General features: G+C 44.0%; 1 protein-coding gene across 2 annotated transcripts in view; it reads right to left on the bottom strand.

Annotated features, from left to right (window-relative positions):
* Positions 1-3,607: 3,607 nt before the first annotated feature.
* Positions 3,608-27,517, bottom strand: part of LOC147314319 (low-density lipoprotein receptor-related protein 1-like) — a 51,178-nt gene continuing 27,268 nt past the window's right edge. The window contains exons 1-3 of one of the 2 annotated variants that reach the window (XM_086261162.1): positions 10,044-10,357; positions 5,562-5,706; positions 3,608-4,459 (exon numbers count right to left, since the gene is read on the bottom strand). In XM_086261162.1, coding sequence (XP_086117288.1) covers positions 4,322-4,459; positions 5,562-5,706; positions 10,044-10,057 — 297 coding nt within the window. In that variant the 5' untranslated portion in view covers positions 10,058-10,357 and the 3' untranslated portion in view covers positions 3,608-4,321. Of the gene's footprint in view, positions 4,460-5,561; positions 5,707-10,043; positions 10,358-27,517 lie in introns of those variants that run through there. The other variant, XM_086261163.1, reaches the window with a different exon arrangement.

The raw sequence follows: 27,517 nt of genomic DNA, 5'->3' as shown, positions 1-27,517 counted from the left end.
TTTTCCTTAGAAATGAGTATCATCCTCACCCCTTCCTGTTACATGTTGCATGTTGTCCATTGTTTATTTACCTCTCACCTGTCGGCAGCGTCCGCCATGTTTGTCTGTGCTAAATGTCATCTGCGGTGTGCTCAACAGCTATTTGGTCAACAGGCTCTAGAAGAAAACAGAATCAAACTTACGTGAACACAGTCTGTATCCACACTTTTGTTTCCTCTGTGACAGCCATCCTGTTTGGTAATCTGCAAACTCAAGAGCTTGTTGACCACTGTATCGTAACCAGAGTGGTTACTTTGTAACGTCCTCAGTGTTTAGTGTTACTGATTTGCCAAAATCATCGTCTCAAAGCCTTGAATTTCTCCGTTTTGAAGCACAACTTCTAGCAGTTGAAATACAAGGCTATGGGAATGTGGCATTCCTGCCACATTTGCTAATTTTGTAGCTCTTATGGACAATTTCAGCTTTAACCCAAAGTTTTAACTGCACAAGTGTTTCCAGATTTTCTGGATTTGAAAATTATAACAATAAACACTCAGTTGTCAGTTTATTAGGGAGCTCAAACTAATGCAGACTAACAACAGTCCTGCAATAAAGGCAACTTTTCATAGTTTCATCTTCATTGTAAAAAAGAGGAAATATGGTTTGTGGTGCTGTTTTCATGTACTGCATTATACAGTAAGGTGTTCCTATTTTCTTTTCTTTTTTTAGCTTAACCTCATTTACAGAAATGAGGGAACAACTGATATAAATTAGGTGTACCTAATAAAGTGAGAACTGAGTGTACATCCTCTGCTCTTCTTGCTTAAAAACACTCTTAAGAAATTGAGATGTAAACAGAAGCAAATGTCCAGATTGACCTCTTGGTCGTCTAACATGTGTGTCCCCCTGTCTCTCACCCCCCCTCTCCATGCCTACTCACAGATCTCCGAAACCAGCCTTTCCTGCGAGCGGACGCGTTGATCCGGAGCGGTTGGAAGAGACCCTAAACCACTTATTCGTCACTTATAGTCCCCTCCCTATTGTAACCCTTCCCTTTGTCCCAGTGGCGCATCTCAACCCTGAGGCTGCAGATCACAAAGACTGAAAAGCGAGGACAGGACAAAGCCCTTGTTTTAGCCCGGTAATTTATTTATTTATGGATGCCCTTTTACAACCACTTTAAATGAGCAGGCATGATTACAGAAGCACAACGCGCTACTACTCCTTCGTCACCGCGAGCAGAAGGCTTTCCCTGCTCTGTCGGCACTGACCTTTGGGAGGATGACCAGAGCACAGGTGAGGCCATCTGAGGACTGGAGGAGGAATTGTGCTTTCACTAACAAGTGCCTGCTAGCATGTGGATCTTAATGTGGACATTCCTAAAACCCATTAATATCCGAAGATTACGCAGTCATAGCAGGATTTAAACTGGGAGGCAGCCAAGATAAATTGCCGACTCTTCTGCTGCTGCTGGGACGCCTGCCTTTAAGACACCTGCAAAAGCCTCCTGCAAATAACAGAGGAGGTGCGATGTCATAACAGACATTCGTGGACTGTTTCGCAGCGTTACGCCAAGTCTTCGAGACGCTTTCAATCAGACTTAATATTGTTTATTTTGATTGTATCTGGGAGCAAAGACCATCACTGTACTGGTTCTTCTTGTCAAGCTAGACAAACCAAATTACTCCAAAGTTTGATGTTCCGCTTAAGAAGTGCCTTTTTGTGTTATTTCTCGTCAGTCAGCCATAATTTGTTTATTTTACATCTTTCATTTGGTAAAGATTGTATTTTTTACCGCCTTGTAATATAACATTAGCCTTATAATCCTGACAACAATATGCAAGTTGAAGGCACAAAAAAAGCTTAAAGGTATGTTAGTTCCTTTTTACCTGTAGTACATCAGAACAGCTGACACGAGAGTCCCCAGAGTTTTGTGCCTTGACCAAGTGGTGGTTAAAAACAGAATATTACGTGCCTTGACAACACTTCCTGTCACACCGTGTGTGACAGTTAGGAGGTGACAGACGCATGAAGGAGACTCCAGGTGGACTACTGTTTCAAAGGCACACTTGCTGTTTGGTTAGCCTGCTCTAAATGTATTAACAGATGAAGGATGAAGTGCATTTAAAGCTTCTTTTTCTTATCCGTTTTAATACAGATTATTCCTCCTAACAGCTTTAGAGACTTGCATGACATTGGCACAAAGGGAGCAATACATCTTAACACTACTTAAATTTGGCTCAAGATTGTATAAAACACTATTCTTGTGTGTATTGAAATCAAAAGAAACATACTTTTTTTTTAAGAAAAAGCTATTCTTGGGATTGTCTGTTGACTGAAAGACAACACTTCCTGTTTAATAAATATGATGATTTATGTAACAAGACCAAAGACTTTCATTACAATTCAGAAGCCTTTCCAGATTAAGCAACATCCAAGCAAGTGCTTTCTACATGTTTGTGTTTTATTTCTTCATTCTTTAATGATAAGTGAGGCTATTTTCTAATGTACTGAAGTATGAAGTAGACTGCTTCTCCTCTCCATCTTTCCAAATGACAGACACGGCCATCGTACATTTCTACTATAAAAATCCATTTAATTCCTTATATCAAACAGAAATCGAATTATAACAAAACAATCAGAACCACAAACGTGGGTTTTTGCCAGTTAAAGAAATTCTCCAAATGAAATATGATTGTTCCAACTTACATGGCGATTTAACAGAGCAGGATGTTAAAAGCAAATAAGCAAGAAAAAAAAAACAGAATTTAAAGAAAAAATGTGATGAATACTGTTAACATTTGAGGACTAAAGCCAGAGTTTCCTCTTGGTTAAGTGTGTCTCTGTGTGTGTGAGCACCATGCAGTGATATGGTAGGTATGGCTGACAAGCTGAGGTGATTAAAAGCAATACGGTGAGCAGTGAGACATAGAGCCACACTTCCCAGACTAAAAATCCGGATGGTTAGCAGCAAAGCAAAGGAATGGAGAAAGGAATGCTTATCAGGAAGCCGATCAGTCTCCTTCCTGAGAATGCACTTAACAATGAGCATTAACCTAAATTACATGTCCATGTAATTACATACAGTGAAGGAAAGAAAAAAAAATCCAACCTCCCACAGAAGTACGTACCATCAGACGGTCTCCCTGGCCTTTCCTGAAAGTATGTTTACAATCAAAAGACGAGGAACAAAAGTTGAAAGCAACCGTTCTCGGCTAATTACTGGTCGCAGGTTCTTTTTTTTTTTTAGAGGATGACCGGAAATTCACAGAAGCTTGTCTCTACTCCAGAAGAGTTTCAGAACAAAGCCCCAGCTCCTGTCCAGGGTGTCCTGCAGTAGGCTAATCCAAGGCCACGGATATCATCCCAGGCTTTTTCATCCTGGAATGTGGACTTAATTACAATCATCTTCATCCAGCGCACACTAACACACTGCCATGATTCATTCATCGGTGACACAAAGTATGTCAATTATACAATGACTTAAAAAAACAAAAGAAAAACATTAAAAAGTACAGACTGCTATTTGTTACTGATGTTTGTATTCCTGGGTATATTTTCAAGACACTTTGTTAATAGGTTCATATATATGGAAATATATATATTTATAATATATATATATATATATATATATATATATATATGTAACTTTAGTCTGTGCAAGGAGGTAAAAGACAATCACTTGAATGTAGCTCTTTGCAACAACAGATCAGATGCCGAGTCTCTTGTGCATACACGTGCAGTTAAACATCACCTCGCCTTTCCCTCTAAGACCTCCAGTAGCAAACATACATATACACAAAATGTGAACCAGCATCCAGGAAGCATTCGTGGTGAGCACTGACGCATCTCCTCTCTTTCATGAACAACGAAGACTTGGCAACATTTTCTAGGATGGAACAAAAATGTTTTTTTTCTCTTTTCCCCTACACAATTTATACAAAAATAAAAAAATTAAAATTGTTCCACTGCCATTTGTATCTTTTACATTTGCACAGAGGTAGTGGCTGAATGCGTGAGAAATGTGTGTTTGTGTGTGTGTGAGAGAGAGAAGTTGTGAGGAAGTGAGCAAAATGAAAAAGAACTGGATAAAATGTCTATAAAATGGTTTCTTTTCCGTCACCAGAGGATTTGTTTTCCTTTTTGTCAAAGAACAAAATATAATACTGCAATCACTTAAAAAAAGTAGTTCTTCATTTTATACATTTTATACAGTGTTCTTGTTTTTATGTTTTTTCGTTGCTTTTCTTTTCAGTTGGTAAAGGCATAAAATGAGAGAGCTCGCTGGCTCTAGGTTGGGCGAGGCAGGGCAATGTTGGCAGAGTTCAGTCCATGCCGAGGTCTATGCCAGGGGGTCGCTCATGTCCTCATCAACCTGGGAGAGGAGCTCCTTCTTTTCATCAGTGCTCGCCAGAGAATTGCAGCTGTTGTGGGCACCCATGTACAGGGTGGCATACACTGGGTTCGTGAAGTTGGTCGGCTGCGGAGTGAAGAAAATTTCTCAGTGACTCAGGCAAAAGAAATGAAAAGATTTGGTATATTGTGAAAGAAGCAGTATTTTGCTTATTCAAATAGGCTCAGCTCGCATAAATAACAAGATGTTTCCCAGCTCAGTGCTGGAACCCTGGCAGACATTTGTGGTTTGTTATGTTTTCTGTGTTTGGTTATTTGTTTCTGAAAGTCTGGGCACTAATCATCTGCCCCCAACAAACCAGTAGGTGTATTTCCAGTGAAGAACTTGCAACTTCTTTTTAAGCACTCAGGACTTTATGGACAATTCCTCATTTGATGTTTTATGATTGTGGTGAAAAGTGTTTGAATATAGTGACCATGAGGGCTCCAGCATAAAAGCTTTATTCAGCTGCTCCCCTTACTCACAGTGGATTTCCGTTCCTGACACCCCCAAGGGATTTTTGTCTCCAGCTGGGATTAAACTGGAGATTTTTTCACTTCTTAGGTGAATGTAAAAGAAATGGTATTTATATAGTGCCTTCATACTGTGCTTTTATCTGCTGAATGCATTCACACACACAGAGGTAACTCAGGGTTCAGGATCTTGCCCAAGCATCGATCTGTATACAAACCACTCGAGCCACAACGTGTAAACCATGAGACTATGGAGCCACTCATCAGAACTAAAGTATATGATTCACATAATTCTAACAATATTCATTCCAAAATTCATTACAGATGCCAGAAGTAAATACCATAATGACACCCACTGGTTTCCTAAGTCTTGCTTTAAAGCTTTTGCATTTGGACTGTGGCGATCTCGATGGCAAAAAACTGGATATAAATGTAGAAAAGTGATTACAGATCAGTCAAGACAAAACTGTTTTTCACTAGACGTCCAAAGGACAGGAATATATTGAGAAACCCAGCTACTTTCATCCAGTGTTCTTTAGATCACAAAGAAGGGTCTATTTACTGTCTATAATGATTCCACAACCAAAACCAATTCATTAAAAAAAAAAAAAAAAACTCACAAAAGGACTCATAAATGTGGAAATATCTGCATGGTTAGCCACTACCAGGCATTTTCAGATATTTTGTAATGAAATGGCTTTTTTAAGCTTTGTTACCTTGTCTGGGTCTAAAGCAAAGTCGGAGTCCAGAAGTTCCCCAGCATCATCATCAGGATCTCCTTCATAGATCTTATAGGCAGGGTTTCCAATCTCAACATTCATGGCCCCGTTGGTCATTCGGTGGTGCTGGAAGCCCTTGGCACTGCAGAGAAAAAGATCAACAATTATCTTAGAAGCAGATTCAGACCCTTGTTTAAAAGAATTGATGTGCTAACCTCAGAAGAAAGCTAGAGTGACTAAAAGGTGTCTTATCATAAACCCATATCATAAATTCACTCAGCACTGGCTATGTACAATTGACAAGAACAAGACAACATATATCAAAGGTTTTCAAATGAGCTTTTGTGTCAAAAGGCCATTTGATCAAACCTATCGAATATACTGCAGCATGTCCATCGCGGAGAATGCTGGATTAGATTGCAAATATTCGGCTGTTTGCAAGCATATAAACATTTTTCAGAGATGCACAGTTATACATTTTACTCTGCAAGCACATTGCCTGAGACTAATTTTTACAAATGTAAACAGGGAAAGGCATGGAGGACAATGGGAGGACGTCAAAAGTTCAACTACTCGTGCATCACCAGAGCTATTCCAGAGTATGGAGGAGAGGTATTGATCTCCTCCATACCTGCTTCATACCCTGGAGGACGGGGCTGTGGCCCCCCCACACTCCCTAGCAGATCGTTACATGGAGAAACCTTTGGAATGCAAGCATGCTGATCCACACAGGTATGCACACGGGTGTTCACTGCTCGTAGACTTAAATTACACCTTTCTTGGCTACTACTTCGAAGCACATCTGTCCTACGTGCTGCACAACAACATTGAATATTTAGTATTTACTGCTGTTTACACTTAGCTAGATTAATGCGATGGTGTTGTGTTTAGTATGTTGCTTTTTTTTTTTTTTTTTTTTTTGCTTGTTTTCTATTTTTCTCTCAACAGGTGATCCAGGAGATTTTTATTTTTTTTCTCCCCCCCCTTTCTCACTGTCCCTCTCCCCTTCTGTTTTTCCTTTCCTTCCTCTTTCTTTCTCCCTTTCCTATCCCTCACTCATGTCTGTCCCGTCTGTAACATCTGAAAATAAAATATAATAAATAATAAAAACAAAGATCGACCAAATGGACCAATACGGCAATGCCACGACGATCCATTTGGCAAAGTAAATCCATTGGGTATCCTTGTTGGTCTTCAGACAACAATTCTGATGGCTAAAGAACCAAATGGGACAGGCAAAAAAAAAAAAAAAAAAAGAAAAAAGAAAAAAAAAAGAAAAAAAAAGTGGCAGTAACTTCCTAGCACTGCAGCTGGACCCTAAATACTGACTGCATTCTCCTCTGGACACAAATGATGGTGAGCAGCAGCACATCTGCATTTAAAGTAAAGACACAAAAGGATAGCTCTGAAAAAAGCTATGTTTGTGAGGTATTTTGTGGAAAACGGTTTAGAGATTTTATTCAACCGCGGGGTTGTCTATTAACTCGTTAGAAAAATACAGGACCTTTAATTAGCACGGACTATAACCCTCTGTTCGGTCCAGCAGGGTTCTGTAATGCACAGAGAATTATATTAGCTAGCGTTAGTGGAATGACAGCTATTGTGAACCGTTATGTGCATGGCCGCCATGCTGATTGCTGCCTAACTGTACATGGCCCAAGCCTCCTGGATAATAGGAGACTATTTTTAGAACAGCGGAGAGAGGGAAGTGGGAGAGGGACCGAGAGAACATATAGGGCTGAAATAGAGAGGGAGAAAAGGAGGTGAGAGAGAAAAGGGAGATTGCATTGACAATCATGCAACACTGAAGTAGCGCGGAGAAGACAGGAAAATGTTATGGGCAACCAAGCAACTAATAAGCTTGAACCTCAGCACTATGCATAATGCAACGGCTCATTACCGCCCGATTAGGCATTACAATGCCTTGCTTACTGAGGTTTATTGATGCAAATCAACTAGGAAAAGATACCCCGGTGCCAAAAAAACAGGAGGTGAAATTGGATGAGAATTTGTCGAAAGTACGGGCTCTGTGGCAGTTCAATCAATTTACAAAGTCTCTGTGGGGGAGGTCATCCACATTAGAATGTGATTCTGACAATATGGAGCTGATTTTTTTCATCATCTCATTATCAAACCGCTGAGGTTTTCTGTGATATTATGATGACTCTTTTCACAGCATACAGCCACGCACTCGGTCTCCAATAATGTAATTAATAGGGGTGCAACGATATTCGTATCGATATTGAACCGTTCGATACAGTGCTTTCGGTTCGGTACGCATATGTATCGAACAATACAAAATTTGTAATTTATTTTATCAACTTTTCTTCTGACGATGCTGTCTGTGTTGAGCGCTCAGTGAATCTGCGTTCGACTACTCCGCCTAGGCTGCACTGTCGAGTGCAGATCCACTGAGCGCTCAACACAGACAGCATAGTCAGAAGGAAGAGCGCAGGGCAAGCTAGCGAGACAGAAGTTAAGCTCTCCTTGCAACATGGACTTCCCCCACCCTCATTCAGATCTGGCGTTTGGAATTATTTTGGTTTTCATGTGACGTATGACCCTGAAGGTAAGCGAGTCATGGACTAAAGTAAAACAGTATGTTGGATGTGCCACGCAATGCTCAATTACATGGGTGGGAACTAGTGTGTTAGCGCAGTTAGCTCGTTAACGTGTTGGCCGTCTAGCCCCATGCACGGGGCGATCGGCGGTAGCTCATTAACGGAGATTTGCCGTGTTGTGGCGTTAACGTCATTTCAACGAGATTAACCTGAAAGCACTAGTGGGAACACAACGAATATGACTGCACATTTACGCCGACATCATCCTAGTGCAAAGACAAGTGAAAGCAGACAAAAACAAGCAAGCATGCTACTAACTTTAGCCGAGTCATTTAGACAGCTGTTAGCACATGATTCTCCTTATATGTTTAATATGCTGCTGAGAATATAGCCCAGAAGAAGCGGATAGTATAGCTTTTATTTTGGAAAGAGACATTTCTCTGTAATAAACTCTCTTTTCCAAAGATGAGTGATTCCTCAATCAGATACAGGGCTCGCAATATCGCTAGCCCGACGTCCCGGGGCTAGCGATTTTTTTCAGTCAGGCTACCAAAATCTATCTCTGCCCTGCCCGTCAGGCTATTGTAGGAAAAATATATGTCAATGCTTTTGCATTCTTTCAGAAATGTAGCTGGGTAATTATGTCATTGGCATCGGTGAGCCACCGTCAATATGTGACATATTGAAATCGTGTTTGAATTTCCTTTCAATTTGCAATCTGTCAGGGGTTGACATTTGTTCAAACACAAGCAAGAAAATATAAGACACTGCAGACCGACTCAGAGAGTATTAGAAAACGTGCGCACGGGTGAATGCCTCTGAGTAGACACACACACTGAGCGCAGGCTTGGTTCTTTATTTATAGGGTAAAACTGGTTACATAGTACTTCCTCTTTTAACAGAAAAGGGAGAGGTCAGGCATTATCTCAGCTTATCTGACCTTGCACACATACACTGAAAATAACGATGCAGAAGTATATCATGCTTATCTGACATCACACACTGAGGTAAGGAATGCATTATGTTCTCCTTAACAATAAGCTTGGTTATGTGAAAATATATGAACACACAAAATATAAGGCACACTTGATTATATTGTATTATAGAGATTTGGTTATATTGTATAATGTAGAAAAATCTCTTAACACAATCGTGCGAACTGTGTATAGAGAGCGACAGCACTGATCTGTGAGTGATGATAATTTGCGCACCAATTCCTCTGACATCGTCTTATTAATCGTTAGCTTACTATGCAAACATGACAAGTGAAATCTCCCGCAGCAAGCTTAAACATGTGAGAGGTTGATCGCGCAGAGCATCGCTGAGCTTATGTGAGTCCGTGTGTAAAAGCAGCAGGATATATATTTTAGTTCTGCTGAGCCAAATAAGACAGGTCAGGGTGAAGAAGTGACAGCCAAAGAAAAGCTTACCACAAAACGGAAAAGTTATGACAAATCAGACTATAAGGCAAAAAGAAAGTGCAGCTTTATGGTTTCATGGACAAAAGAATTTCTGTAGCTGCAATATGACGAGCTAAATAACCAGGGCTGCACATAAGTGGTCCGCAGGTGCGCATTCGCTGTCAAAATAAAAAACACGCACAAGGGTTAGGGTTAAATTTAAAAACTGTACTTTTGAGTTAAAATATATATTTATAATCTTAATAAATGACAAATTAAAAAGGCATGAACATTTTTTTTGTATCGAAAAAATATCGAACCGTGACACCAAAGTATCGAACCGAACCGAACCGTGAATTTTGTGTATCGTTGCACCCCTAGTAATTAATTACACCACCTGTCTGGTACGCAATTACTTGGCATGCAACACCCCTCTTCAGATGTAAAAATATCTTAACACAGTTACAAATCATGTCACTCCTTCTCAAACGTTCCCAAACATGCATGCACAAACCCACCCTTGGAGTGACATGGAGAAGCTGAGTGTTCCCTCCTACAGGTCTGCAGAAAGCCACCAGGATGCTTTAATTTCTTTATTTTCTTCTGGACTTCTAATTCCCCTCCTCCCATATGCCGCCTACATGGATTATCACATGCTACTAAACTCAGTCGGGATCTGGCATGAGGTAATTACTTTAATACTGTGTCGGGAGGGGTGCGGTGGGGGATGTTATGTACTGATAAGCTGCGTCCCTGTTAAAGTTTTCTAATATGTTGCCACTCAAATATGGCAAAAACATGGTTGAGTCAAGACTTCATATGCAGTTGGTGCAATGCAACTGGTCAGGTCAGTGGTTCTCAGATTAGTGCCTGGGAACCCCATTTCCAACGGGTGTGCAAAATAGTAAAATAATTTTCTACAAATGACATGTTTTCGATATTAAACGTTTTCAGATCATTTAAGGTTGTTGCAAATGTTTCTTTCCAGTAAGGGCTCATTGGCTTTAAGCATGTGCAAACTGAGACATATTTTCATTTGGAGGTTTTTACTCATGAGCCTACAGCTGCATTTGGTTCGAGGCTGGTTTATCGTAGCTGTATAAGGTGTAGAGTATCAACTGTAGAAGAGTAAAAACACCAATGTGGGAACAAAAGGAGATTGAATGATACATGATAGGTTTTAATTCATGTAATATGTATATTTTGATGTTCCAGCCAGATCCAAAGAGCCAGGTGTTTTCCATCAACTCCTTTTTAAATTAAGAAATTTTGCATCTGTGTTGGCTTGTCCACGTTGCTCCCTGCTGATGTGTGGTCTCAACACAAACTGCAACTGTCTGCATTTAAATAATTTAACAGTCAATTACTCCAGTCATGTTTATGAGAGTGCAATAATACAGTTGTTTAAACAGAGCGGTCGCATTCACTCTCACTAAAGCTAGCTGTGGAGGGATCTGGCTGTCTTTGCTACATCATTTCGAGCGGAGGGAGACAAAGCAAGGGAAAAAAAAACAGTCTCCATTTTGTTTCTTTCCCAAGGACAGAGAGGAAGGAAGACACTTGCACAGAAATTCTCCCCAAATACGTCCAGTTCAATGAGAGATTTTGCCAGTCAGTCACACACATACATGCACAGGCTGCACATAGGCAGTAATAAGCACAGACATTCAATATCCACACTGACAAAGAAAGCACAAACACACACACAACCACACACACACACACTCTGCCTGGGCCGACTAATATTCACGCGTGTCAGGTGGAACGGTCCATTCAGGGTGAGAACAGAGGGGTGCGTGTGTGTGCACAGGTCCTGCCTGGTAGCGTTTAATGGACCAGTGGTGTAGTCCGATAAAGGGCAGCCATCTATCTGCACCCACCCAGTCAACTCTGACACTGTTTCCACGGAAACGGCACCCGCGGGAGCCAGAAAGGGAGGGTGAGACCTTGAGGGAGCATATTCTCCTGTGCTGTCAGACTGCCAGGAGGAAGGAGACCAGGGATGGAGTGATAGAGGGACGGAAGAGTGGAGGGAGAGCAGAAGGAGAGACAGAGGAGGGGTGCACCAGCCGCCTCACAGGGGTTAACTTTAATCAGACCTGACACACACACACCCCAGGAAAAAAGAGTGACAAATGCAACCAGAATCACATACTTACACAGATACACTTGCACAGGGAGAGGCGTCACACAGAGCCTGTGTTCATAAATGGCATATGGCAGACATAGAGCATGCATATGTATGTGTGTGTGGATGTCGTGTTCCTGCAGATGAATACACTGCGAAATGTGCAGCTAATAGAAAAGCAACACTTCCTGTTTCATTGTGAGATCGTTATCTATCACTTCTCCGCACTTTGTGAGTGACACAAAAAGCCTCAGATTCAAAGGAGTGAGATAGCATTGCCGTCCCATAGCCAGGTCAGTGTCATCTCCAATTATATCACAAATTAACAACTTTATCATTCATCATGTGAGTTGTGTCAGGTAATTTGTGCAGCCTGATTCACTTCCAAAGTATAGACAAAGTGTCAAACCTCAATATGTGTTTGCAGAAACCAAAAGATGGCTATAAAATACAAGCTAACAAAACTACCACTATAGCTCCTTTGAAACATTGTCTCATCCTGCTTTAGAGAAACTTTAACCCCTCAGAAAAGTGATATGCTGTAACTACATTTTCCAGGTAGTAGAGTATCAAATGAATTTTGCTTCCTTTTAGAGCTTCTGTAATAAATTAGCCAGAAGGATATAATAACAGGTTTGGCACAAACTGCATGTAATGCAAACAAGAAACAATAAATACCTAAGAAATGATCAATGGTAGATGATAGTCTGTGAAACAGAGAAAAACTGTTTCATACTTATTTATGCAAATTGTTCATGTTAAATAAGACTGGAATGTCAGTCCACTTCTACTAATATTTTGAACCATGATTTAATCAATAATAAAGGCCATGATCTACTCAGTCATTACCAGCACTTACGAAAGTTAACAATAATAATAATAAAGAACAAAAATCTGCTAATGGAAAAAATGCACACTTTTGTTTAGCCTATTGTGATCTCATTACTTTACATGCTTTAGTGCAGTTTTCTGTTAAACAGCAAATTTGCCATTCTGAAGTCATTATCATCATTACTACAAATCCACACTACATAAAAACCAGTCTACACAGCACTAAACTACAGTGAACCACACTGTCCCACAGCCGCTAGCACCAATTAGAAGGTGTAATCTCTGCACATCTATCTGCCAGGAGGCCTGGGCACAAACACTGAGAAAAGAGAAAGCGGGAGAGGAGGAGGAGGAGAAAATAACCATTATTATTAGCAGGGCTGTCTGTACTGAAGGCCTGATCACCTTCTTTGCACACGCTCAGATTTCTGGGCTTTCTGCAGTCTGAGGACACACACATACCTCCTGTTAGGAAAGCTATTGTTGTAGACTTTTCCATAATACATCCTCATATCCCTCAACAACAAAATGCCACTAGTGCTGATGAATCTTAAAATGACATACGGGACGTGAGGGTGGGCAGATTTGTTGGTCTAGTGCCTCTGTGAGACAGATGGTGAAAAAGACTCTGTGCCAGGAAGCCTTTAGGAGTCAGATGAGGTAATACAAAGAGTTCACATTTACTGGATGTAGAAGCACACGAGTCTTGGGTTCACGTCCTGTTTGTAGCTGTTATTTAAAGGCAGTTTTATTTACCGGTAGTATTATCAATATTATTATTACATTTAAGCACCTTCCACAAACTAAATCACACACCAGAAGCTTGTCTAACATTTGTATGGGTTTCCTGATAAGGCGTGGCGGTGGCCACACAACTAACCATCTGGAAAATTCTAAGATTTTACATGCAATTGTTCACGCAACCACAAGAGGCTATGTGGGCATCTGCCGTTTTAACCCCCTTATGAAAAGAACAGTGTTGATTTTTTTTTCTGGTGAAGTTGGGCAGCTTTTGGCAAACTGTAATTGAGTTGTAAAAAAGCAGGATTTTTTTGTTTTTTATATCCTTCTGTGTAATGCCGTCATCCTCCTTCTGCTCGTCTGCTGATTACAGTCTGTGTAGTGTCTAGCAGTGTAACACTGACTTAATGTTATTTTGGCTGAGCAGAGCCACTGCAGCGACCCAAATGTCCATATACTATAATCTAATCTAAGATGATTCTGGCTCCGGATTGGCTAATCCAACACCACTCTTCCTAATCTGATGTCTAATAGATGACATCTGGACAAGATGACATAAAATAGAAAAAAAAAAAACACACAGGAGGCAATCTGAGTGACTTGTTTGTGAACAATAATCCCGCCTGTACAGTATGTTTAATCACTTAAGCATCAGTTTAGCTACATGTTTACCACAAAGAGAGACAGACAAACATCTTTTCTTTGAGTCAAAGCTTACAATGACACTCTGATATCGACCTTTTAATGTTGTGCTTTCAACCAAAATCCAATCACATGATTTTATTTCACTTTTATCGAAACATTTTAAACCGATAACTGAACCGGTTACACGCTTTAGCTGAGAGTTTTAGAAGTAAATAATGAAATACTTAATAAATAGTTAAAACGAGCTCGTCATGCTCACCTTTTTCTAGACAGCATGTGTCTTCCCTGCATTCACACCTCTCCCTAAAAAGAAATGAATAAGTACAGAGTCTATTTCTGCTGGTGTCAACACGTTCCTTTGAGTGTATAATGGATCAAATCATCAATAATCAATTGAATCTGTGTCGTTTTCCAAGCTGCGGGAGACCTTCTCAAAGAGCATAGCAACAGACCTGTCTACCCTGTAAAAATAGGATTGGCTTCTGTGAAGCCGACTCGACGCCACAGATACAACACACACACACTTCACTTCATTGATTATGCGCCCAAGCCCCCTCAGAGCCCAGCTTTACAAGTGATGTCTTCCCCTCTTCGCCTTGCTCGCTCTCCTTATAGCCCACATTTTCATCCTCTCGCTCAGATTTTGAGTCATTTACCTGCAACCCCATCAATATTTTAACCTTTCTGGATGCGGAGACTTCCATTATTTTTTCCTTTTGTATATTTCTATTGTTTCCTCTGGATAATGAAATGTTAATGTTACATGGGAATGAGAGACAGACTATAAACACACAGTGAAGACAAAACAGTGGGAGCCATGTTGCAGAAACTGTGAAAACTGAGGCCATCTTCATAGGTGGATTCTTTCTATTTAAATGTACACTTTATTGTATGCAGTAAGACAAATGCTGCTAACGTTAACTAATTTGACAATAATACATTTTTTGAAATCAACAGATATCATGAAAAAAGCTAAACCAGTTTCATCTTTATAACTTTAAGCTGCGCTGTGGTTTAGAGACGGCTTAAAGCACATTAGTGATCATTTTTGATTCATTTTAGGCGTCTACAGTGCTGATGCTGTGAAGAAACAAAGCTACACCATATTGCACCAAAGGACTCTCCCTGTTAAATTGAGCAATTATTAACTTGGAGGCAAAATATTATTTACATCCTGTTACTTGTTGCTTATTCATCGTCAGATTGAGCCGCTACAGATATGGTGGCTCTAAATTTTAGGCGGTACATCAAGTGATTTTCACAAATTATGCCAGTAAAGGGGAAAAATATGTAAACATTTCATACCCGAGAGTGTTTCATCCCATTATTTAGATATTACAGGCCTCTGCGAATCAGGGTCTGCACACTGTAGCATACAGATATTTCACACCAGCTTTCAGCAGCTGTCTATTAGAGTCCGATAACGCAGAGAGAAGTATAAAATGCAGGTGCCGGGGCAGCGGAGTCTGAGCAAACAAATACCCTAAGAGGTTGGGCAGATGTATTGAAAGCTGTTGAGTGATGTGTTTTTTCTTTATTGCAGTGCACACTGTTGACCGAGACAGAAGGAAACAAGGATATGGAGCAAAGAGAGAAAAAGGGAGACGAGGTGTTTTAGCTTGGCCACAATGTGTTCATGAGGGTGTTACCCAGAAAAAGACCAGACTGCACTGTATACGTGGCTCACAGATTATGGCTTTGACAACACCTTCCTTCTTTTATTTTAATTTTTTTTCTTGAGTAGAATATTCAAAATTTATTGGTTTAAGAAAACCACAGGCGTGCACACCTTTGGATTTAATGGAATATGGCTGCTAAAACAATAGAAGGCTGAACTTTGCACGAACTGGATTTGCATTAAAGCACATGATTAGACAAGGCGCTGCCTCTGCCTAACAAGCCAATTAACATATGCCACTGGATAAACACTGATTGTCCACTTAGCTTCTCAGACTGAGCCCCAGCTCATGACTGATGCCTCGTAGCGGCAGCGCTGTTGGAAACATACGACACGAGGCTCCAGCTATTTGCTGTATGCAAATATTTGGAAGGTTTATTTCCCCATAAAGCTCTCGGCTCAACTCTAGCCTATGACGGCAATTTCTGATTGTCTGCATGGCCTCCCCACCGTCCCTGGGGGAAATGTGTATTAATTAGCATATACACCTTTTTTAACCTAGATATCGGTGAGCATGTTTTGCGGAGACATCCAGACTTTTTGTGCCTCCCTCAGGCACTTTCTAATATACTGTAAATACAGTCAGAGTGCTGACCTCAGCTCCATCAGCTTTTGGACCATTTTTCTTCGATAATGTCCTAAAAGCCATAATGTAAATGTTTCTCGATCAGCAGCAATCAAATGCCCCGAGATGCATTCCATATCTTCTTGCTGAGGAGGCAAGGCCTCTTTGAGCCATTAGACTCCAAACAGCTGTGAAGGCCTCGTTATGTGCACAGCAGTGTATCACTGGACTCTCACAGAGAGCTCTGATATCTAATTTATTTTTTAAAGATGCATCTATCAGATGATGTGCAGCAAACTCAGTTTAGGATTATGCTACTCTTTTTTTTTTCCTTTTCCTCCTCGCTTCCTTTGTCTGTCTCCGTCTTCAAAATTTGTGCGTGAACACATTTTGTTCTTTTAATCTAAACTCTGCAAAGGTTCAGTCACGGCCATTTTCACTGATTATATCTGAGCTTCTTTTGAAAATAAAGCTCTTATATTATGGTAATCAGTCAGGGGACAACAGGAGCAAAGAGCTGTAAATCACTGACAAGCCTTATAGATACAGCAATAAATCATAAAGCAAAGGAAATAATAAAACACTTACCTTTTGAACCCATTTAAAGCTGAAATTCATTAACCGTGAATTAAGAGAAATTCATCTGTTTTGATAACCGATGCATCATTTATCAAAACGCATGACAAGCGACTGCAAACGATCTTGACACTTAGACTTTCTCGGTTGTGCAGATTCTTTATTGCTTCTTAAATTAAACCTTAAAGTAAAGTGCACATCTTTGAGTTTTAGACAGTTGGATGGATAAAAACAATATTTGAATAGACCGGTGTTTGGGACTTTGGTCTTAGGGGCATTATAATAATTTATGCACTGGCCTTATATGGGGAAACATAGCTACTGCCTCTCAATATATATGAGATTTCTCAGTCAGAGTAGTTGGATAAACTTAAATGTTACATTGTTAAGCAATTTCCAAAGCTCCCTTTCAGAGAACATGGAATATTTTTGGCTGGATGGCGGTACTGTGCTACTATTAATACAAATATTCTGTCTCAGCCAGCTGCAAAAAAGAAACCCAAGAACCATTTTATCTACAGTATGTTTCCATTTTTCAGAGACAAAAGACGAAGGAAAGGAAAGCAAAGGAAAGGAAAGGAAAGTTTGCTGGAAGAAATAGACAACAATTACACTTGCCCTAGGAGGCCGAGGGAACCTGACCACGTTGCTATGGAAACTCAAGTACAGCAGAAAGTAACACGAAAATCAATTCAGATTGAGCTTATCTCTCCTCTCTCTCTTTCCTTTCTCATTTCGCAAGGGCTACAAAGCATGCTTCCACTCTGAATCACATTTTTAACTATTGCTGGGCTGATGCAGCACTAATCAGAACAAACACAAAGACTTTCCTTCCATTCGACCCTTAAATGGGAGGGAAAAAATGTGGATTATAGGATCCAGAAAAATGCTTCTTCAAACGCACACCTTAGAAACTGTATGAAAGAAAGATGCAGGCGAGAATGTGCTGCGACACAACACAAATCAGCCTCTGTCTCAGGCGCTCATTCTTGTGCTTTCTTTCCTTTCTCTCCATCCTCTTCACTCGCTCCCTCAAAGGGGCAACAGCAGCTGTACGCAGGTGATAAGCGTGTGCGGCGATGGGCGCTCGGCTGTGATAGGCTGGCTCAACTCCTACGCTGATGTGCAGATTACAGGCTGCGTCTGTCAAAAGGCCACTCTGCCCGTGGTTGTCACCTCGTGACGTCACTGCTGCAAATGACAGTTTGACTGGCCACGTACACGCACAGCGCCATTAATGCTTCAGTACGACGCGTCCTCTCAGGTTTAAGAACCTCTTGTACAAGAAGTCCCCCACATATCTCGAAATCATTAATTCAGTGCGGTAATATCACAGGAAGCTTAATTATAAATGTTTTTGTCTGCTTTTAATTGCACACAGACACACAGCTAGCACACAGTGAGGACATAGCAGACCCGCTGTTTTCACCACAGCCACTTAGCAGCAGTCCACCGGGAGTTTGGGTGTTTGGATCTTAGTCACTGGCTGCACAATGACAAGGTGAGGTCAAAGACGGGCCACGAGTATACCGAGTGTGTGATTGTCTGTGTGTGTCTAAGTGTTGTTCTCAAGGCTCATGCCAAAGAAGAGGCAAGAGGAAAGAAAACGAGCCTTGAAGAAAAATAATGATGCTTGATGCCTCATACATCAAGGAAAAGATGGAGGGTCACCTTGCTGTGAAGTCAGCTGGTCATTTACTTGTGATGGATTCAATCTGGAGAGCGATTTGTCCATTTGTCACCGGTGAAGTCAACTCAAACTTGCACGATACGCTAAAACTGTGCAGTAATTGGACATCTCAGGTGTTCGGGGAATGGCTAAAACAAAGCTGTATCAGAAGAAAAGTGACCAGTTATAGCTGCTTGGCACCAAAAAGAACATTAAAAAAAGAACAGTACAGCGACTAACAGTGATAAAAATTACGATAGTATATTTGTTGCACTAGTCCCAAACACTGATTAATGTTCAAGCCACCAATAAGCTCAATCCGGTTCATTTTCTTTTATTATTTGGCAAAAGAGTTTAAAGTTTGCGCTTTTATAATATTCTGATGATATTAGCAGGCTTCACCAGGTCACTGTATTAAGGGTTTGGGGTAGGATTAGTTTCACATCTTCACCTGTATTGGGGAAAATGGAAATCCTATAACAGAAAAAGTCTGGGGCTAAAATGCATGCAACAACATGTAATAGTTTCTAAAACTATGTTTGTTTAGCACGTGGCAAAAATGCATCCTAACGCTAGCCCAGATGAACGTGAACAGGTCAACGCTTGAGGAGACACAGCAAAGAAAAGAAAAAGAAACAAAGTCTAGTCAAATTTGATCGACCCGAGAGGGAAATTCTGCCTCCCAGACACTGATTCTTATTTTCCATAATGCAACTCAATGGCAATCCTGCCTGGTCAGAGCACGTGTCTTTCAAGTCCCAAGCATTTTACAGAGGCTGTCCGGTAACATTTGTAGCAACTAAACCTGAGCTGAGATAACACGGAGAGCTCCCAAAGCTCCATAACTCGGGAAGATGCAGTAGTGTTTTCACAAGCTATAGCTGGATGTTAAGACGAACTTATACATCCACACAGTGTTTGGTTGTAAAATTAGATCCCTCTCTCCGACTCTCTGATTGGTGTCCACTGCAGGTGTTCTGAAACCATGATCATGTCTAATCAGTGTTACAGATGCCCAGCATGGGGCCCACGGGCTCCCAGGCACTGTGTGAAAGTTTAAAGAGGCTCAATGTGATTTACTGTATTTTTACAGATTTACCACCCTGGGAGAAGAATAAGAGCACGTATTAATCCTTGATTGGATGGAAGATGAGAGAGAGAGAAAAAAATGGAGTGAAAAATCCCTATTAGGTCAGCAGAGTAATTTGAGTTATTAAGTGCCTTTTTTACTCTAATCAGTCACTTAAGATGGGATCAGACACTGCTGCATTATGGGATGTGACTGAGCACACCAGTTTGTCTCAATTTATCCCAGTGCTTGAGCTGGGAACATATGGACACATTCCTCCGTGAACCCCACCACCTGTCATGCATGACACATGCAGACACATGCATGAGCACAGGGTGCTTGCACCTACGCAGCCATTTCATTCAGCAGCCCACATACAGGAGAGTTTATAAACAGAAATTAATTGCTTGTTCCGGCTGTAATTAGCTCACACCATGCTTATTACTAATCTGTGTTTTGGCCCGACGCCAGGCTAGTTCTGGCCCGGATCCAGTCCATTTTCAGCCGAGCGTTGCTCTACAGTAATCCAAAAGCTCAGGCAGGATGGACCTTTTCCTCTAGATGAGCTTCTTTCAACCACAAAACTTAAATTTCTAACTTTTCTCTGGAAAAAAAGCTAAGTTATTTACATCTTTCTATTTCTGTCTTATTTGTTAAGGTAATAAGACAATGCGTATAAGATCAAGAGTAACTTCAAATTGCATGTCATCTTGATAGTCTACACTTTCTTTCAGCAGATCGCACTGGCCTCCGTAACACAAATTTCCTAAAATGAGATCACTGCACTCGCAGCACACTCTTCCAAATCAGCGCTTATCTAAGCTTCTGTCTTCAGGCCAAGTCAAAAACAAAGCGGCATCCCCCATAGCCAAATTGCCTATTAAAGATGAGAGCATGTTCAGTCTCCCATTGCGCCTAGCCATCACCACCCTAATCATTCTCAGCCTAAACAGCCTAATGGCTGCCATATTGCTACTGTTTATTAGTAAACACTGATGGAAGAATGCCCGCCTCAACAGTTGTTGATTTTGTCTATCCGTATGGAGTATCAGCTGGGAATCACAGCCACCGTGCCAGAACGCTGCCTGCTGTTCAGTCCCCCATCACTAAACAGATTGCTTTATTGTTTTATGTGCATAGCGATTATGTCAGTAGACGGTTTAATATAAAACATGAACATCAGTGAAACAGTTGTTCAACAGATGAACTAAAAAAAAAGAAAAAGGAAAAGAGAGGACATGAAAGGAACTTTTTTTAAAAATTGCATTGTGTTTCTGTGAGAATGTACGAGTCTGTGCATCAGCTCCAGAGCTGGATTCTTCAAAGATCACCTTAGGTTTAAGATGCTTTTGGGAAGCCCAGTCCAAGATTGATTTCCCTCCATCTCAGTCTCAGTAACCCTTCTATCGATCCTTATCAAATATGTATCACGTCCTCAAGCCCTCACCACAACTAAGATGGAGACTTCAAACAGTGGAAGCTCAAAGAGAAAGTCAGAGGGGAGCGAGGTTTTCTTTATCTCTCCTCTGTGCTGAAGGAAGATCTGAATCCAAATAATAATGTACAAAGCGTAAAAATGTTCCTGAACCATCCAAAAACCGCTGCTTATTAAAGAACCTTCAAGATGAAAATGTGATCCCAGCTATTTTAAAGCCTCAAACATCAAAGCTTTCAAAATAACACGGTGTGAATGCCACCCAACAGCGAGCTAAGACAAGGCAACAGTGAGATGACTGCGCGCACAATGCGTGTACACAAGAAAACATCTCCGCGCTAACCTCACTTCTTGCTAAAAGGGTCTTGTCTCGTCCTGTTCCAATTCCCCAAACTCCCCTTCACGCAGCACTCATAAGTCGCAAATGCACAAAATGCATCCTTCAGCTCGCGTTCCCATAATTCTCTGTGGCAGCAGAGTGATTAATGCGCACAACTATTGATTTTGCTTTTTGCTTTTTTTATTACGAGAGAGTGGCCTTAGCCCACCAACCCAAAACACTCCTTATGTGACAACATCACAAGCTGCACACACAACAAATATGTGCTGTTAAAAATAGAAATAGTTACTCAGAAGCAGCACATTTACAGAGAAACATACTATAGAAAGAAAAAGCACCCCATCTCCTTTAGCGCCAGTGTGTGTGTGTGTATGTGTGTGTACATGTTTAGACGTCCTTGTTGAGGACAGAAAATTGGCTTGGCACTATACTTGTGGGGACCAACAGTCACTTATGGGGACAAATGCCCGTCCCCACAAGTTTAAAGGCATTTTTAAGGCTCAAAATGTGGTTTTAGTGTCAGGGTTACAATTAGGTTATCATTAGGTTAGGTTATCATCATCATGTTCAGAAACAGCTCCGACGATGACGTCAACGTGTTTACGGAAGCGGTTGTGGGATTCATCGGGAAACTAGCGGATGATACCGTGGAGACAAAGACTATCACAACGTTTCCCAACCAGAAGCCGTGGGTGGATAAAACCATCCGCAACGCTCTGAGATCCCGCACCGCTGCCTACAACACGGGACTCACAACGGGGGACATGGACCCGTACAAAGCCGCGTCATATAACATGCGGAGGGCGGTGAAAGAGGCGAAGCAGCGCTATGGGAGGAAACTAGAGTCACAACTCCAACAGAGTGACTCTAGGAGCCTGTGGCGGGGACTAAGGACAATAACGGACTTTAAAGCACCAACAACTGGTATGACAAACGCGGCCGTGACTCTGGCAGACGAGCTGAACACTTTCTATGCTCGCTTCGAGGCTGCAGCTAAGGTCTCCAACAATGCTAGTGCTAGCGGCGCTAACGGCTGCAGACAGGAAGATACTGCCAGCACCGGAAACGTGCTCGTCATCTCCGAGCATGAAGTAAGGAGAGCCTTCAAAAGAGTGAACACCAGGAAAGCAGCAGGACCAGACGGCATCCCAGGTCGTATCCTCAGCTAGCTCCTGTGTTCACTGAGATATTCAACATCTCTTTATCTCAGTCGGTGATCCCCACATGCTTCAAAGAGTCCATCATTGTTCCTGTCCCGAAGAAACCCCACCCTGCTTCTCTCAATGACTATCGCCCTGTAGCCCTCACCTCAGTAGTGATGAAGTGCTTTGAACGCCTGGTCAGAGACTTCATCATTTCTTCACTACCAGACACACTGGACCCACTACAGTTCGCTTACCGTCCAAATCGTTCCACAGACGATGCCATCTCTCATCTCCTCCACACATCACTCACTCACTTGGACACTAGAAGGGGGAATTATGTTAAAATGCTCTTCATAGACTACAGCTCTGCATTTAACACCATAATTCCCTCCACACTCACCACCAAGCTGGAGCATCTGGGACTCAGCTCATCTATGTGTCAGTGGATCTCCAACTTCCTAACTGGCAGACCACAGGCAGTAAGGATGGGCGGACATGTCTCAGCCTCCACCACTCTCAGCACTGGAGCCCCCCAGGGGTGTGTTCTGAGCCCCCTGCTGTACTCTTTGTACACATATGACTGTGTGGCCACTACCAGCTCCACCACCATCATCAAGTTTGCTGACGACACCGTCGTGGTGGGCCTGATCTCTGATAACAACGAGACGGCCTACCTGAAGGAGATTAGGAATCTGGAGAACTGGTGCCAGAGGAACAACCTCCTTCTAAACATCAGTAAGCCAAAGGAGCTGATAGTGGACTTCAGCACTAAGCAGGAGAGGAACTACCAGACCCCCGTCATCAACGAGTGCCCAGTGGAGAGAGTGGACAGCTTCAAATACCTCGGAGTTCACATCACGCAGGACCTGTCATGGTCCTGTCACATCAACACCGTGGTGAAAAAGGCCCGTCAGCGTCTCTACCACCTCAGACGCTTGAGAGACTTCCAACTGCCCTCCAAGGTGCTCAGGAACTTTTACTCGTGCACCATAGAGAGCATCCTGGCGGGAAACATCTTAACCTGGTTCGGGAACAGCACCATGCAGGACAGACGAGCTCTACAGAGGGTTGTGCGGTCAGCTGAGCGCACCATCCGCTCCGAGCTCCCTGACCTGCACTCAATCTACAGCAGGCGGTGCTGGACCAAGGCCAAGAAGATCGTGAAGGACCTCAGCCATCCCAACAACAGACTGTTCTCTCTGCTGAGGTCAGGAAAGCGATTCCGCTCCCTGAAGACCAACACAGAGAGACTGAGGAGGAGCTTCTTCCCGCAGGCGATACGGTCTCTCAATCACACCACCACACAGTACTGACCCACACATATGGTTCTTACACACACACTGGACTTTCTGGACATTGTTTTTGCACAACACTGGTCACTATATTCTTCATTTCCGGTTAATACTTGTACAGCTGCTGTTATTGTGTATATATTTATTTATATTTAGATTTCTTCATACATTCTTATATAGTTCTATATTGTGTATTGTGTATTTTGTTGTACAGTTATTTTATTTTCAACTTTAATTTATATATTTTATCTTATTCTTTCCCAGTTAAATTTACCCTTCATTCTAATTTGTGTTATACAGTTATTTCATTTTTAACCTTAATTTATATTTTATTCCTTCCTAGTTAAATTTACCCTTTTTAATTTTTCATATTTATTTCCTATCTTATTCATAGCCTTTTCCTTTTTTGTTTTCTTTAGGTCACGAGCAGTTGTCCAAGCATTTCACTACATATCGTACTGTTGTCAGTAGTTGTGTGGAGGCGAGGAGGAAGGAACCCAAACGCAGGACTCGCAGGTAGGTGAAGACTGGTGAAGGTTTATTATAAGAAGTGGATGAACAGAACAGAGGTAGAAAATGGCTGGCTGGCTGGACGACTGAATGGCTGGCTGACTTAACTGAACTGAACGACATCATCACATGTACATCAATGACACGACAGAGAACTGGTGAAACCGAGGAACTTAAATACACAGGTTGAATGATGACAATGATTGGAAACAGGTGAGTACAGGGCTGAACATAATCTGACTAATGACACAGGAGACAAGCTGACACGGGAAAAAACAGGAAGTGAGAACATTAATGTGGCGAACTAAACTGAACATGAACAAACTGAAATCACTGGGTCAACGACCCAGGAACTCTGACAGTACCCCCCCCCCCCCCCCCCCCTTCAAAGGCCGGCACCCGACGGCCAAACGAAAAAGAACCAGAACAGGGCGGGCGGAGGGGGCCCAGGACGGAGGGACGGAGTCCACACAGAGACAGGGGCGGCCACGTGGCCTGAGGCCGAGACGAGACAGTACAGGCGGGCGGCCACGGGGAAGGCAGCAGCGACCACTGAGCCGGTCCGGGGGCCGACCGTGCGGAAGGCAACGGCGGCGACGTGGACACAGTTCGGGAGGCCGGCCGCGCGGAAGGCAACGGCGGCCACTCAGGCGAAGGCGGTCCGGGGGCCGGCCGCGCGGAAGGCAGCGGCGGCGACGAAGGAGACGACGGCGCAGGTCCGGGGGCCGACCGCGCGGAAGGCAGCGGCGGCGAAGGAGCAGTTCAGGGGGCCGGCCGCGCGGAAGGCAGCGGCGGCGGCGAGGGAGCAGTTCAGGGGGCCGGCCGCGCGGAAGGCAGCGGCGGCGGCGAGGGAGCAGTTCAGGGGGGCGGCCGCGCGGAAGGCAGCGGCGGCTCTCTGGTGCTAGGCGTGCCGGCCATGGCCCGGAGGGCGCAGGACCAGACGAGGCAGGACCAGACAAGGCAGGACCAGACGAGGCAGGACCAGACGATGCAGGACCAGACGACGGCGATGCGGGGGCCGGACCAGACGAGGCAGGACCAGACGACGGCGATGCGGGGGCCAGACGAAGACGAGGCAGGACCAGACGACGGCGATGCGGGGGCCGGACCAGACGAGGCAGGACCAGACGACGGCGGGGCCGGACCTGGCGAAGCACAGGCTGAAGCTTGGCCAGACGAGGACGAAGGTTCTGAGGCCGGGCCAGACGAAGACGAAGGCTCTGAGGCCAGGCCAGACGAGGACGAAGGCTCTGAGGCCGGGCCAGACGAGGACGAAGGCTCTGAGGCTGGAGCCGGACCAGGCGGAGCAGAAGCAGAGGCCGACGCCGGGCCGGGCGTGGGTGCAGCCGAGGCAGAGGCCGGGCCGGGCGAAGCTGAAGCCGAGGCTGAGGCCTGACCGGGCGAAGCTGAAGCCTCCGGCTGGAGACAGGCGGGGCCAGCGGGTGCGGAGACCCCTGGCTGAGGAGCGGCCGGGCCAGCGGGTGCGGAGACCCCTGGCTGAGGAGCAGGAGAGCTCACAGCTGGCTCTGGGAACCGAACAGGATGGTGGACAGGCGACTGGGAAACAGGAGGAGACTGGGGAACAGGAGCCGACTGGACTGACTGGACAGGGAACTGAGCTACAGGAGGTGACTGGAGGACAGGAGGAGACTGAGCTACAGGAGGTGACTGGAGGACAGGAGGACACTGAGCTAAAGGAGGTGACTGGAGGACAGGAGGAGACTGAGCTACAGGAGGTGACAGGAGGACAGGAGCAGACTGAGCTACAGGAGGTGACTGGAGGACAGGCGCAGACTGAACTACAGGTGAGAGGACAGATTGGACTGAGGAGACCAATGGAGAAACAGAGGTCAGTGAGGCTAATGGCTGAGCTAAAGAGTGAGCTAGTGAAGGGGACAACAGTGCAGCCTGGGCTAATAAAGCTGGTGCCTGAGCAGGGGACACCTCAGCTAGCCTAACCAGTGATACTGCGAGGGCGTGAAAAGCTGGATCAGGAGGTGGATGAAGGGGTGAAGTAGTAGGTGGACCGGTTAGCTCTTTCGTGCCTCCAGAGCGTGAGGGCACTGGCTGGAGAGCCTCAGCTGAGTCCCTAGGGGGGTCAGGCTGTATCCTGGCCGTCCTCAGCCTAGGCGCTGGGACAGGCACGGGAGGTGGCTGGACACCAGTCACCCCCACTCGAGAAACCGAGGCGGGTGTGACGGTAGACTGGGTCGCAGCTGCCCTCCTCCTGGGAGCTGGCACTGGTGTGGGGGTAGACTGACTGACGGGAGTGGAGATAATGACTGGGTGTGTGATGTTAGCAGGTTTATTGGGGATTGTTCTGGTTTTCCTGCCACCACTATTTACAGTCTTTGGGAGAGCAGAGCAGAACAAATCTTCCCAGTCCACAGAATCCTCCAGGAGGGAAACATCCCACGAATCAGAGATGGGGTTATTGTGCGTTTTGAGCGAATAATCAGATGGTGAGTGCGAAAAACAGTCACTGGAGCTCACCATCGGGAGTGGCTGAAAGTAGTCCGTTTTATGGCGGCGTGTGCGCCGATCTCTCCGGGAGGAAGAAGCGGGCGGGGTACACGTCCGAGCCTCTGGCACGGGAGCCTCTGTTGAGCCGAGGTGGAAGACGGAGCCGCTGTGCCGTGGCGAGGTTGAAGGTCCGGTGAATGAGGCAGGTGATGTGTGAGCGTGGAGCGGAGTGGCGAGAGAGGGAGCGGCTGAAGCGCGGCGTGAGACGTCCACTCTCCGCGGCAGATGCTCCGGTGCAGGTGAGGCAGCAGGTGGGGGAACGCGGCGTCTCCGAGGCCCGCCCAGAGCCAAGCGAGTGCCCTCGAAGACGTGCTCTCGCTCCGCGAAGAGCCGCTGTCTCTCCTTGAGTTTTTCTGCCCACAAGGAGAGCGCTACCTCCTGCCGCTCATAGAGGTCCGAGTCCGCTGGGTTCCTAGCGTGTCTTCGTGGCACGGGTCGTGTCATTCTGTCAGTAGTTGTGTGGAGGCGAGGAGGAAGGAACCCAAACGCAGGACTCGCAGGTAGGTGAAGACTGGTGAAGGTTTATTATAAGAAGTGGATGAACAGAACAGAGGTAGAAAATGGCTGGCTGGCTGGACGGCTGAATGGCTGGCTGACTTAACTGAACTGAACGACATCATCACATGTACATCAATGACACGACAGAGAACTGGTGAAACCGAGGAACTTAAATACACAGGTTGAATGATGACAATGATTGGAAACAGGTGAGTACAGGGCTGAACATAATCTGACTAATGACACAGGAGACAAGCTGACACGGGAAAAAACAGGAAGTGAGAACATTAATGTGGCGAACTAAACTGAACATGAACAAACTGAAATCACTGGGTCAACGACCCAGG

This window comes from Aulonocara sp. 'chitande type north' Nkhata Bay, linkage group LG14 (genome assembly GCF_057382095.1).
Source record: "Aulonocara sp. 'chitande type north' Nkhata Bay isolate Kocher_YH1m ecotype deep benthic linkage group LG14, A_spYH_male_GT1.1, whole genome shotgun sequence".
Classification (NCBI taxonomy): domain Eukaryota; kingdom Metazoa; phylum Chordata; class Actinopteri; order Cichliformes; family Cichlidae; genus Aulonocara; species Aulonocara sp. 'chitande type north' Nkhata Bay.
The sequence above is the reverse complement of the archived record's forward strand: the minus strand, read 5'-3'. Positions and strand labels throughout refer to the sequence as shown.